The 11,340-nt window shown below is 33.3% G+C and overlaps 1 protein-coding gene across 1 annotated transcript; it reads right to left on the bottom strand.

The window, feature by feature from the left end:
• Positions 1-1,911: 1,911 nt before the first annotated feature.
• On the bottom strand, positions 1,912-7,410 carry GC (gamma-glutamyl carboxylase). Its single transcript, XM_012279224.2, has 10 exons — positions 7,143-7,410; positions 6,319-6,532; positions 5,801-6,122; positions 5,132-5,308; positions 4,904-5,067; positions 4,122-4,528; positions 3,864-4,064; positions 3,469-3,686; positions 2,636-2,950; positions 1,912-2,134 (listed from the first exon to the last, which is right to left on the bottom strand). Exons 2-10 carry the CDS (start codon positions 6,515-6,517, stop codon positions 1,975-1,977), a joined length of 2,163 nt encoding a protein of 720 aa, XP_012134614.2. The 5' UTR covers positions 6,518-6,532; positions 7,143-7,410; the 3' UTR covers positions 1,912-1,974.
• Between the last annotated feature and the right edge of the window lie 3,930 nt (positions 7,411-11,340).

Here is an 11,340-nt window from a genome sequence, read left to right as displayed (position 1 = left end):
TTGTACAAGTTAATAATCAATGATAAAAATGATTAATTTTGTACAAATCAATAATCAATGCTGAAAATGATTAATTCTAAACAAATTAATATTTAATGCTAAAAATGATTAATTTTGTACAAGTTAGTAATCAATGATAAAAATGATTAATTTTGTACAAAATAAATAATCAATGCTAAAAACGATTAATTTTGTACAAAATAAATAATCAATGCTAAAAACGATTAATTTTGTACAAAATAAATAGTCAATGCTAAAAACGTTTAATTTTGTACAAATAAACAATCAACGACAAAATGACCAATTTTACACAAATTAATAATTAATCTATTGACAGTCAATTTCTCTCATAACAAACACCCTGTGAAACTCTGTAAAATACTAAAAAATATTTATCAATAATCATCGCACAATCAGATCAACCTATAATCATGCAATAAATAATTAAAAAAAAAAAATTGCTAGTCTTATTTTCATCTACGCGTGTTGTTGACACAGAGACGTTTTTATATCAAAGTTCAATATTCTATCAGAAATTATGTGTCCGATAAGAATATTCTTTATCGGAGCGTGAAATTACTGAAACCGTGTGGTTATCAATGTTTCGTAAATTTTATTCCACCAGAGATCGAAAGTCGTGATCGAGTAATCGAAAAAAGCTATTGACCATTTATCTTCATCACACATTCGTATTTAACGTCTTTCTACGCTTGTCAAGTTCAACGTCTCCGAGATTAATTTCGTCATAAGGTTTTTTTTTAAATTTATTCGAACAGGAAAGACCGATTTCAGTTTATTATTAGTCGCACGATATGTTATGTCTATCTTGTCGCGGTCGAGTTGACATACTTACGACCGCGATGTCTTTGAATAACGTAATTAATATTAATGATTAATAGCGCTTAATTAATGGCTATAACTTGATGAGAATTTATTTTTACGTCTTTGAAATACAGGGAAGTGGAACATTTCTTCGTATTAATAACGTGTTTGGGATTTTTGTAAATTCATCTGGGTACCAAATATATTTTCATACAAATAAATATATCTTCTAGTATTTAAATACATTACAATTCTTATTTGCATCCAAATAAAAATTTTTTTTTGTAAAAATTGCTTCACACTGTTCCGAATTTTGACTTCTCATAAAATTTTGTCAGTCAATTTTTCAGGCCGATCTTTTCAATTTGGAAGATCTGGAATTTCTGGATTTAGAAATTTGATAATTGGAGAGATTGGAAATTTCTGCGATTCTGAAAATTTTACTTTTGAAATTTTTGTGATTCTTTTTGCTTTTCAAATTTTTATAATTTTAAATTTTTTACTTTCCAAATGTCTGTTATTTTAAATGTTTTACTTTTCAAATTTTTATTATTCAAATTTTTCTATTTCCTAAATGTCTGTTGTTCTCGATTCTTTATTTTCCAAATTTTTTGTAATTATAAATTTTTCAATTTATAAATTTTTTCCTTTCCAAATTTCTATATTTTTAAATTTGTTACTTTCCCAGTTTCTAAATTTCGAAACTTCTAAGTATCTAAACTTCTAATATCCTAAATTTTATTTAGAATTTGTTTACATTCTCTATTTTCAATTTCTTCGCAAACTTGCTCTAAAATGAAACTTCTAAATAAATAAACCAGCATCTTCCTAAATTATAAATATACAAAACCTGCTACAACACCATTCGCATTAAATTCACTAATAGCAAGCACACTCATAAAATTTCCTATTTAAAGTTTCTATGTTCACTAAACATATAATAGTTTCCACATAAACAATCCCTCTAAACCATAAATACACAAGTCTTCACTGAATCGTTAACAATGAAATAAAATTGTTATCACTTTATCACTAAACACATGTCATGTGAGATAAGGAACTAAATACTCCTTTAAGGTAAAAACTAAATACCGTTTTAAAGTGTATTCCAGAAAATCTAGGATTAATTCAACAATACAGATGCAATTGACATTATTTATTAACCTGCACCCTCCGCACCATAGGAACGTTATAAACTAGGTAAAAAAATGCATTTGCTATATGATTGAAGGACCTCAACCATGCGTCGACTTTGTAATTAATTTCTTTTCGTATTGACAGGGGTTCTCTTTGTTCATCAAGGTCACTTGTCCTGAAAAACAATTATACATAAACAATATTATTAATATATTAAAATTTAGTATTTACGTAATCAAAAGTAAAGGGAAGTAACACATGACATTTTATGCAATTTAAATGTTTAGGTGCATATTATACAGGTTGTCTCACAAGTGCTACTCTCGGAAAGGGATTGTAACTGACATGATTTTTCAAATTCAATAAATGAATTTCTTGAACAAATTTTTCCTTTGCAAAAATGGGATTTGAAGCTTGGTTTTTGAATTACTACCAGTTGTGAAACTCCCTGTATACTTTTCCTATGCAATATGCAACTTTGAAACTTCATTTAATCAGTTTTCAAAATATTTCTCAGTAAATACATACATATATCACTGAACGTAGAGTGTTACTTAACAATCTTCCTGTTATTTAACCTTGTTATTTAATCTCGTTATTTAATTTTGTTATTTAACCTTGTTATTTATCAGAAAACTGTTCATCGTAAGAACTCATGAGGAAAATACATAAATACCTGTCTGATTCCGATTTCTGTTTGTTTCGATTAGTATAGGTGTACATGTAGCAGGCTGGATAAGTGCTGATTGTTTCTACTTTGTGAAATTGACCCGTTTTTATGGGGATCGATGATCCTTTAGAAACGATCACACCCTTTCCTTTATTCTCGTCGCTGTATTTCACTTCTCCTTCTAGTACAGTTAATGAGACGTTGGTGAAGTTTTTGGAGATGTAATTGTCCAAATGCATTCCTGGGAAATCGGCTACGAAAAGCACGTCTGTATCGTTCGACCAGGCGTAAACGTCTTGCTGGATTTCTTCTAGTTTATATCTGTACACAAAATGCAACTTTGTTAATTATGTGAGGCTGTATAGTAATCTAATAATTTTTAGTAAATTGAACTGTTATTTACATTATTATTACAATTTTGAATGATTTAAACCATTAGTTAAATTACCATTACAATTTTGAGTAAAAATGTCAGAAAATTAAATTGCAATTTCAATTATAATTCTGAAAAAATTCAAATTCAGTCAATTAAATTACAATGAAAATTATAATTGTGGTCAAATTAAATTTAAACGAATGAAATTACAATTCTGGTCAAATTAAATCCAAATGAATGAAGTTGCAATTCTGGTCAAATTAAATTTGTCAATTTTCGACAAATCCTGAAATAATGAATATTTTTTCATTTTCTCCATCCTCTTTGATATTACATCATTCCCATATAAAGATTGCAGTACAAAGTCTACTGTAACTCTAACTGCATGTACGTGGATTTATTTGTTCGGTAATAAACTTTAGTAGGGAATGGCTGGGTTTGTAATAGATTACTTTGTTCGTACCTGTACGAATTATATTGCGACAATAGGGGCATTAAAAACGAGATGGGCTTAAACGGGTGCCAATCTACTGTCAACAAGTCGACATTCGGATTAAACATTCTTTGTTGGAATCTTCCGTTCAGTGAACACCACACGTCGATATAAATGCTTAAATTAGTTGACAGTGGCGTCCATTTTGTTTTGCCGTTGCGTTCGCTTTCTTGCTCGATCAGATTATCCTGCAAACGTGAATGTACATACTGTTCATTTATTACATTTCTACATTTAGAAATAATTCAATGATAATTGAAAATTGAATTTTTGAAAAATAATTGAAAATTGAATAATACTTCAATACACATATTGAACAACATGTTACAAGTGTCCAAAAAATATCATTAATAAAACTAACATACTTTTAAACAAAAAGCGTATTGTCTAGCCATATCACCATGTGTCTTCCATCTATCAGTTTGCACCCATGCCTTAGGATCAAGATAACGATCTTCATTGCTCACATTATCATGAACTTTAATAACAACCAATATAGTATCCCAAACGTGAACCATCATATCCCAGGAGTATCCATACATACCCGGCACCCAATTATTGTAACCCTAAATGAAATCCCATCAATTACACCGCAATCATAAACATCTCCTTTTCTAAATTACCTTCGTAATGAAGTGGGAGTACGGCAAGAAAAATTGTAAAAATACATGAAATAACAACAGAGACACAACGAACTTCTGTCTCTTTGTCACCTTCGTTGGTTTGACACAGTCTTTAAAATTTTTACGAATCATCTCACGATTCCTCGAATCTGTCGTATTTTTTCTATGTTTATCGTTCATCGAATTACCGTTTGTTTCGTCTCGTAACTTGCCACTAGACATCTCGCAATTTTTTTGGTTTAATGTCTCTGACGTACCGGCACTTAATCGTTTTACAGAATTTCGTTTAATTCGGAGATTTTGTGCAAGGAAAGAAATATTGTGCTTGAAGAAAGATACGAGTCTTCGGGGCCAATCGGTGCTGCAGAACAGTGGCATTGTTGCGAGACACACGTATGGAAACATTCCTAGAACAAAAATAACGAAGTGTCTTGTTTATTGTTATAATTCAGATTTATTCACACAACCTAACCTAACTTGATGTTTATAATTAAGTAAATAAATTTACTTAAGTAAAATGTCAATAACTTGCTGACTTCAAATTATCCAGTGATTATCAAAAATAATAGTGAACTACTGTTTTGATGTTGGCTTTAAGACTGTACTATTAAATTACTATTAAAAACTATTAAGTAATACAGTGAAATTTCATCTTCGACACTAAATATTTTTTTCGTTAATCACGATGAAACGAACAAACTTCATCAAGTCGACACTAAAGTTGTTTACATTCTTATTCAAAAGATATCTGTCCCAAAATTATCATAGAAATGAGTATTCACCGATACTGAACAGCCTAGAGTTCATCAGATGAAAGGCGGTGCAGAAGATCATTGCAGGGACACGTGTTTTATCAAACAACATCCAAAATCCAACGGTGAGGTCAAAGATAAATCCGAACCAGTGGACTATGAAAAAATCTGTTTGTTCAGTGGTCAAAAATAATCTGGAACGTTATGTCAATTTTATTATTCTAATTTTATTAATCGTGAATTTCGAAATCGACGTACTTGAACGGGCTGAAGACCCAGTGCGTGGACAAATTCGTCATGGCGTACCCTGACAGCCATTCCGCGTTCGATTTCTTTAATCCCGCCAGAAAGTACAGCGCGAAGAATTGAAATCTCAAGATGAAGTAATTCCATAACGGCACGGTAGCTTCTGTCGTTTTCAACGCGTCCAGTGCACTGTAAGAAGAGGATTCCGTAATTCTTAATTCTATTGAACGTTCTTCGGAGTTTGATAACTTATTAGTTCAAATGTACTTTTATGTCTAATTTTATTTTTACGTTCAATGAAAGTTTGAAGTAAAAGTAAAAAGTTAGGACAACTGTATTGAAGTAGACAAAATTTAGATAAGCAAGTTTGAAAAATACTCAAACTTAGGTAACAAATTTCAGGACAGTGTTTCAAAAATTTAACTTTGTTGGACTTTTATAATGATACTGAGTATGTAAGTTATAAAAATGTATAAATCAGTTGAAATTTTTTCTCAAAAGTTTGAATCTGGGTTCCAAGATGTAGATCTGATTGAAATTGTATTTAAAGCAATCTTGTCTCATTATCGGTAACAATATCGATTTTTGAATAACGTTTTTCGATTGAAATTAAATAAATTGATAATGTCAATTTTCGAACAATTTTTCCGCTCGGATGGGACTATTTCGTTTCAAACTCACAAGTACTTATTAGCCTCCGTACCCCAGAGGAGAGTCGCGACGATTCCATAGAGATACGTGTGGTTGTTCCAGTAGCTTTTATCCAGCAGGAAGATGTACCAATAAGGAATGACGAAACAGGCGCAGGCGACCTTGAAGCGAAAGCCCAGCATGATACCGAAGGCACCCATCCACATTACAGTGAAAATCAGTATCATCCATGGCAGTGACGGGGCTTTCATTCCGTGAATCAATGGGAAGTGACACTCCATTGGATCTCCCCATTTTATGTCCACGTCTGACAGTCCTCTTTCTTCTACCACGTCTAACACCATGCACAACCCTGGAAATGTTCCATGCAAACTTTCATTTAATTTTTTCAAATAGTTCTTTGCAACAATAATAGCAGTTCTTTATACTAATTTCATTTCGCAACCAAACGATAAGTGTACCAAAATTAATAATATGAGAATACTGTGAATTGTATAGATCACTTTTAAAGTATTGATCTGAATGAACTTTTTAATTTCGTGACTTACCAAAGAGAGCTCTGACGACCCCCAAATTAGCACCGTCAGTAGGTCGGTACAAAAGTGTGGTGAATTTTTGGAAAGATGATAAATCGCTCAACTTAAATCCGCATAGTCTCTCGAACCTGCCGGCGATCGAACACCGTGCTGCAAGGTTCTGTTCATCCTGTAACTTGGAATTGGCGAGCAGTCTGCTTTTTCTCCACATAACTGAACCATTGAACTGGAAATTTAGATACACAGATGATAATACAGATGATGGTAATACAAATTGACCGATGAAGTTCTTGTAGATTAATAGCATCAGAGTCGAAGGTGCAGAGATAGTTACATTAATTAAGTCTTACAATGATTACTTATAATAGTTAAAGTCCGCAATTATGTTATAAATCTAGAATTATCTTGAAAGCCAGCAACTGCAAAATTCTGCGAAAAGTTTTGGAAGTCTGCAACCTTAAAAATCTACAAGTGAGTGGAAGGTCTCTAACAACGTAAATCTATCAACTACCTTTAAAGTCTGCGACGAACTTAAAAATTTGAAACTAGCTAAATTTCTGGAACTCTGGTGAAAGTCCGCAACTATCTTAAAAAACAACTAGCTTAAACTACAACTAGCTACATCTAGCTTAAAAGTCTTTAACTCTCTCGAAAGTCCACGACGAACTTAAAGATCTGTAACTAGCTTAAAAGTCTGTGTTCTCCAATCTTAAAAGCATGCAACTATTTCTCAAGTCTATGACTATATTGAAAGTCAGACGCCGTCAAGTAGAGTAAGAAAGAAAGAAGGCTTCGGAGAGGTCAGTAGAAGAGGTTCGATCGAAAGTAAGACTTACCTAGGAGGCTAGGGGCGACGTATATCAGCCAGAAGATATGAAACCGGTCCGATGAGGATGTAATGAAGGTTGCTGGAGTTCTGCGCGTTGCAGCTGCAGGACTAGTCGCAGAAGAAGAAATCCCGGAGGCTGAGAGAGAGCAGGAGCACCGTCGCCAGGCAACGTGCTCGATTATTGACCCGCGCCCGCGCAATAATAATATTATCGGGCATTCTTCTGCACTGCGCTCAGATTCATCGATGCACACTATCGGATCACACTCAAAAAACATATCGACTTCGACTTTATCCAGTGAAATTGTACATTTTTGTTTTCGATACCTTCTGCTTCAGATTCTGAACTGCAGTTTCTCTACGCAAATTTGACAACGAAACTCGATGTGAAAGTCCACGTTAATGTATGGAAGATTTTACTTGCATTCTATTTTACTTGTGACGATGAAAGTTTGGTTAAGTTAGGTTAATAACTGATTTCGAAATTTGTATCTTTTCTGTAAAATTCTCTGATTTTAAAGAGAGTATTATTGCTCGTGTTCTTGTTTCTAGAAATTCGACTGGAAACTCCAGTTCCAGCTCGATAGGAAACTTGATTTGAAAGTTCAACTTCTGGAAAAAAGTTCAGTACTTTCACTTTCGATGGAAAGCATTTATTTTCACGTTTTGAGAAATTGAAACACTATGATTGCGCAGAAAATTTGATATTAAAGTTTTCTTCTTCTTTTGTTTAGAAATTATAAAGATTGCTTGAAAGTAATACAACATTGACAATTTAGCATGAAGGTTCACTACAAAATCTTGATTCAAAAGTGTATATTTCTAGCATATTGAAATTTGACTTAAAATTCACACATCTTTCATTCTCTTATTTTTTGAAACTTATTAAAATCATTGGCTATTAGAATTATTAAAATTGGTCGAAATTATTGGATTGAAGGTGTCTTACTCAAACTTCATTTAAAAATCCACATCTTTAAAATACAGTTTAAGCCGAGTGTTCTAACTTCAACTACAAACCACATACTTCTTCTCCATTTTACAAATTCTTTTTAAAATGCGTAAAACCTATTTCTACACAATCACAACACCTAAAAATTGAACTTGAATACCTTAATCTCAATCAGCACCCGATTGACCCACCATCTTTCTCAATAATATTACAGACTCTACAAAATAATTTTCACGTGCTGTCTCTCTCGTAAGAATAATTGAAAGTTCGAGCACAAGTGTCGCGCGATTCCGTTTAAAAATAAATTATCATGCGCTTATCTCGACCATTACCAGTACAATATGTTCGATTATATAACAATGTTCAGCGACATTAAGAACGTTTTTAAATAAAACTGAAAGAGATATTCGATTTGCAAGAAGTACGTTTGGAGCGGCGATTTATTTTGATCGATAGGGGTAATTGGAATCTCAAAGGACAGTTCATTATGCTTGATCCTTACTTTTCATCGGGAAGGTCCTGAGGGACGAGGTACGGAAACATTAATTCCAATCAATTCCGCTACAATGCATCGTTTAACCCCTTACTTTCCGTTGATGACCCGTCAACGCACTTCTTTTATCTCAACTATCTGTGCACGGATTATTTTAAGATTTATCCACTTACTGTTACCTTGGGATTATGCGAATGCAATACGTCATTATGAAGGAGACACGGTGCAGCAACGCGTTTCGGGATAGTCAACGGTGCACGCCCATACGAGCAACACCTTGACATCCAAATTTCGCGAAAATTTCATTAACGTTTTTACCTGCGAAACGTTTTACGCCGTTGTCTAATTCACGCATACCTTCTCGGATGAACAATGGATTACGATAAGTAACGTCGAAGTTGTCGCGAATTTCACGGAATTTATGGCGATTAACGTCGGAATAATCGTTAACCCCTTGCACTGTTTTGACGAGTCTGACGCACTCGTATTTCGTGATCAATTTTACTCGAATTTTGGATACGCAATTTGGAGTTCAAGTCCAGTTATTTGCATAGTCAACGATCGATACCAAATTGACATAACATTTCAACTTTCTTTGTTTTAATATTGTAGCTGTGATTAGTTGTGACGCACCTGACAAATAAATCATAGGGCAAGGTTAATTGCTAACATTCGAAATTTGCTGGTATGGTCTACCGAGAGAGAACTTCTTAAACTTTTCATTTCATTATAAACAATTTTAATCTTCCACCTTTATCAACTTCACTTTTGGTATTAATACGTAATAATCAAGCACGTGAAATTGTATCAATGTTTTTTTATTTTTAAGAAGGCAAAGTAATATAAGAAGTGTTATTTTAAACGTGTCAAATGCAGCCTTCAGATTATCTACGCTCCATTAATTCAACGATGTACAACGTTTAATATAGTTTAACGCGCACGTTCTTGAAATAGCGAGTTTTGCATGAAAATAAATTTCTTCCCGCACGAAGACATAGACCGTTCTAACGGTATAATTCGTATCACGGCCATTACGTAGTTTTTGAATGAGCCACGAAGCCTTTTCGGTCTCGCAGCTGGGGTGTTTTAATGAATGGACGTAACTTCGCGTTCGAAATCCCCAACGGCCGTTTTAGAGCCGTAAAACAAAAGACTGATTTATTTCAGCACGCCCCTCAATCTGTCTCCGTGGACCACTTTTGATTAGTGCTGCCTCTTCAAGGTTCAAGCCTCTAAAATTGCCATCGTGTAATGGATCTTTGCTGACGCTCTTTCATACGCATCTTGAAAAGAAGTTTACAAGTTCAAAATGTAACGAAGTAACGTACTTATAGTTTTATAAAAATATAGAGAAATATTTTTTGTAATATTATTGTCTTGTGTATGTATTGCATGTGCAATATACATATACATACTGTATGTGCAATGTATATCTATATACTGTATGTGCAATATACATATATATACTGAATATGCAATACACTTGTATATATACTGTATGTACAGTGTATATGTATACTCCTTTATGCAAATGTTCTTGAGTATCAATGTGTAAATAAAAATTAATTGTTCAAATTTGTAAATCAATCTATGAAACCTGAAAAACAAGGAAGATCTAATATGCAGGAAAATAGTTCAATTTATGGGTTACCTCAGATTTTACACATCTTTTAATTTAATTCAAATACTGTTTTATTAGATGTGTAGTTTCAATGAGTACTAGTATACGAATTTCAAAAATTAATGATATTTTTTCAAGAAACAAATTTCAAGAAAGTTTATCAAATTTTTTAACCAGAAGGTTATTTGTGAATCAAAAGTACCTTCGAGTAAAGGTATCTCAATGTATAAATGTATGAAACTTTTGGAGAAAGTGACCATTTTTAAATTTAGTTTCATTATGCATTTAATCCTTAAAGTTGGGTTATAATTTAACTTTTAAACATTTTTATGTAAATAAATATAAAAAACACTAAAACTCTGGGAACATTGATATTTTAACAAGCAACAATATTAGTTTATTAAATCCTCTTAAAATGTTGCACAAAGTTCAAAGAGACGAGTTGAAATACAAGTGTCATCTCGGAGTAGAATTATTTGTCAAACAAAAATGCCTTCGAATAAAGAGAAAAATTAGAAGAAAAATTCCCTGAAAAATTTGAATCCTCTTAAAACGCCGATGTCGCAGAAAGTTCAAAGAGTACAAATACGAGTGTCATCTCGAAGGAGCACCTTTCAGATCCGTCATTGAACGAAACTGAGAGCACACGAGGAAATTAACGCCGTTATTTGCCGACCCCATCAACCCCCGCGCGATATTTGCCGAACGTATTTGTTCAGGAATATGAATCAGTCCACCTGGAAGCAACCAAGGAGAGAGTTTCATGGAGAAAGAGAGAGAAGAGCAGAAACGGGAGAAAGGAGATCCATGATTGTCGTACGTATTTGCCCGGCTATTTATCACGGTTTATTATTTCCTATTGTCGATGGAGTCACGCATTGTTGGCGTACGAGAAGGGCCGAAGCGAATTTCTAAAACCGTGTCCGATCGAATTTGCATATTTCAGAGGACGCGTGTTGGGTGTTCGATTACAGGCTCTATTAATTGCGCTTCTCTTTGTTCTGTTCGATGCAACGGGGCTCGATACTTAGTTTACCTTCTCCTTTTTTCGATTCGCTCTTCCAGCTTGCTTTCAAAAATTCGGGGGTGATTATGTATGAAAATTAACACAAGGTGAAGTTCTTTCGGTTGTGTATTAT

Source organism: Megachile rotundata, chromosome 1 (genome assembly GCF_050947335.1).
Source record: "Megachile rotundata isolate GNS110a chromosome 1, iyMegRotu1, whole genome shotgun sequence".
In the NCBI taxonomy this organism is placed as follows: Eukaryota; Metazoa; Arthropoda; class Insecta; order Hymenoptera; family Megachilidae; genus Megachile; species Megachile rotundata.
This window is presented reverse-complemented; position numbering and strand designations above follow the sequence as displayed.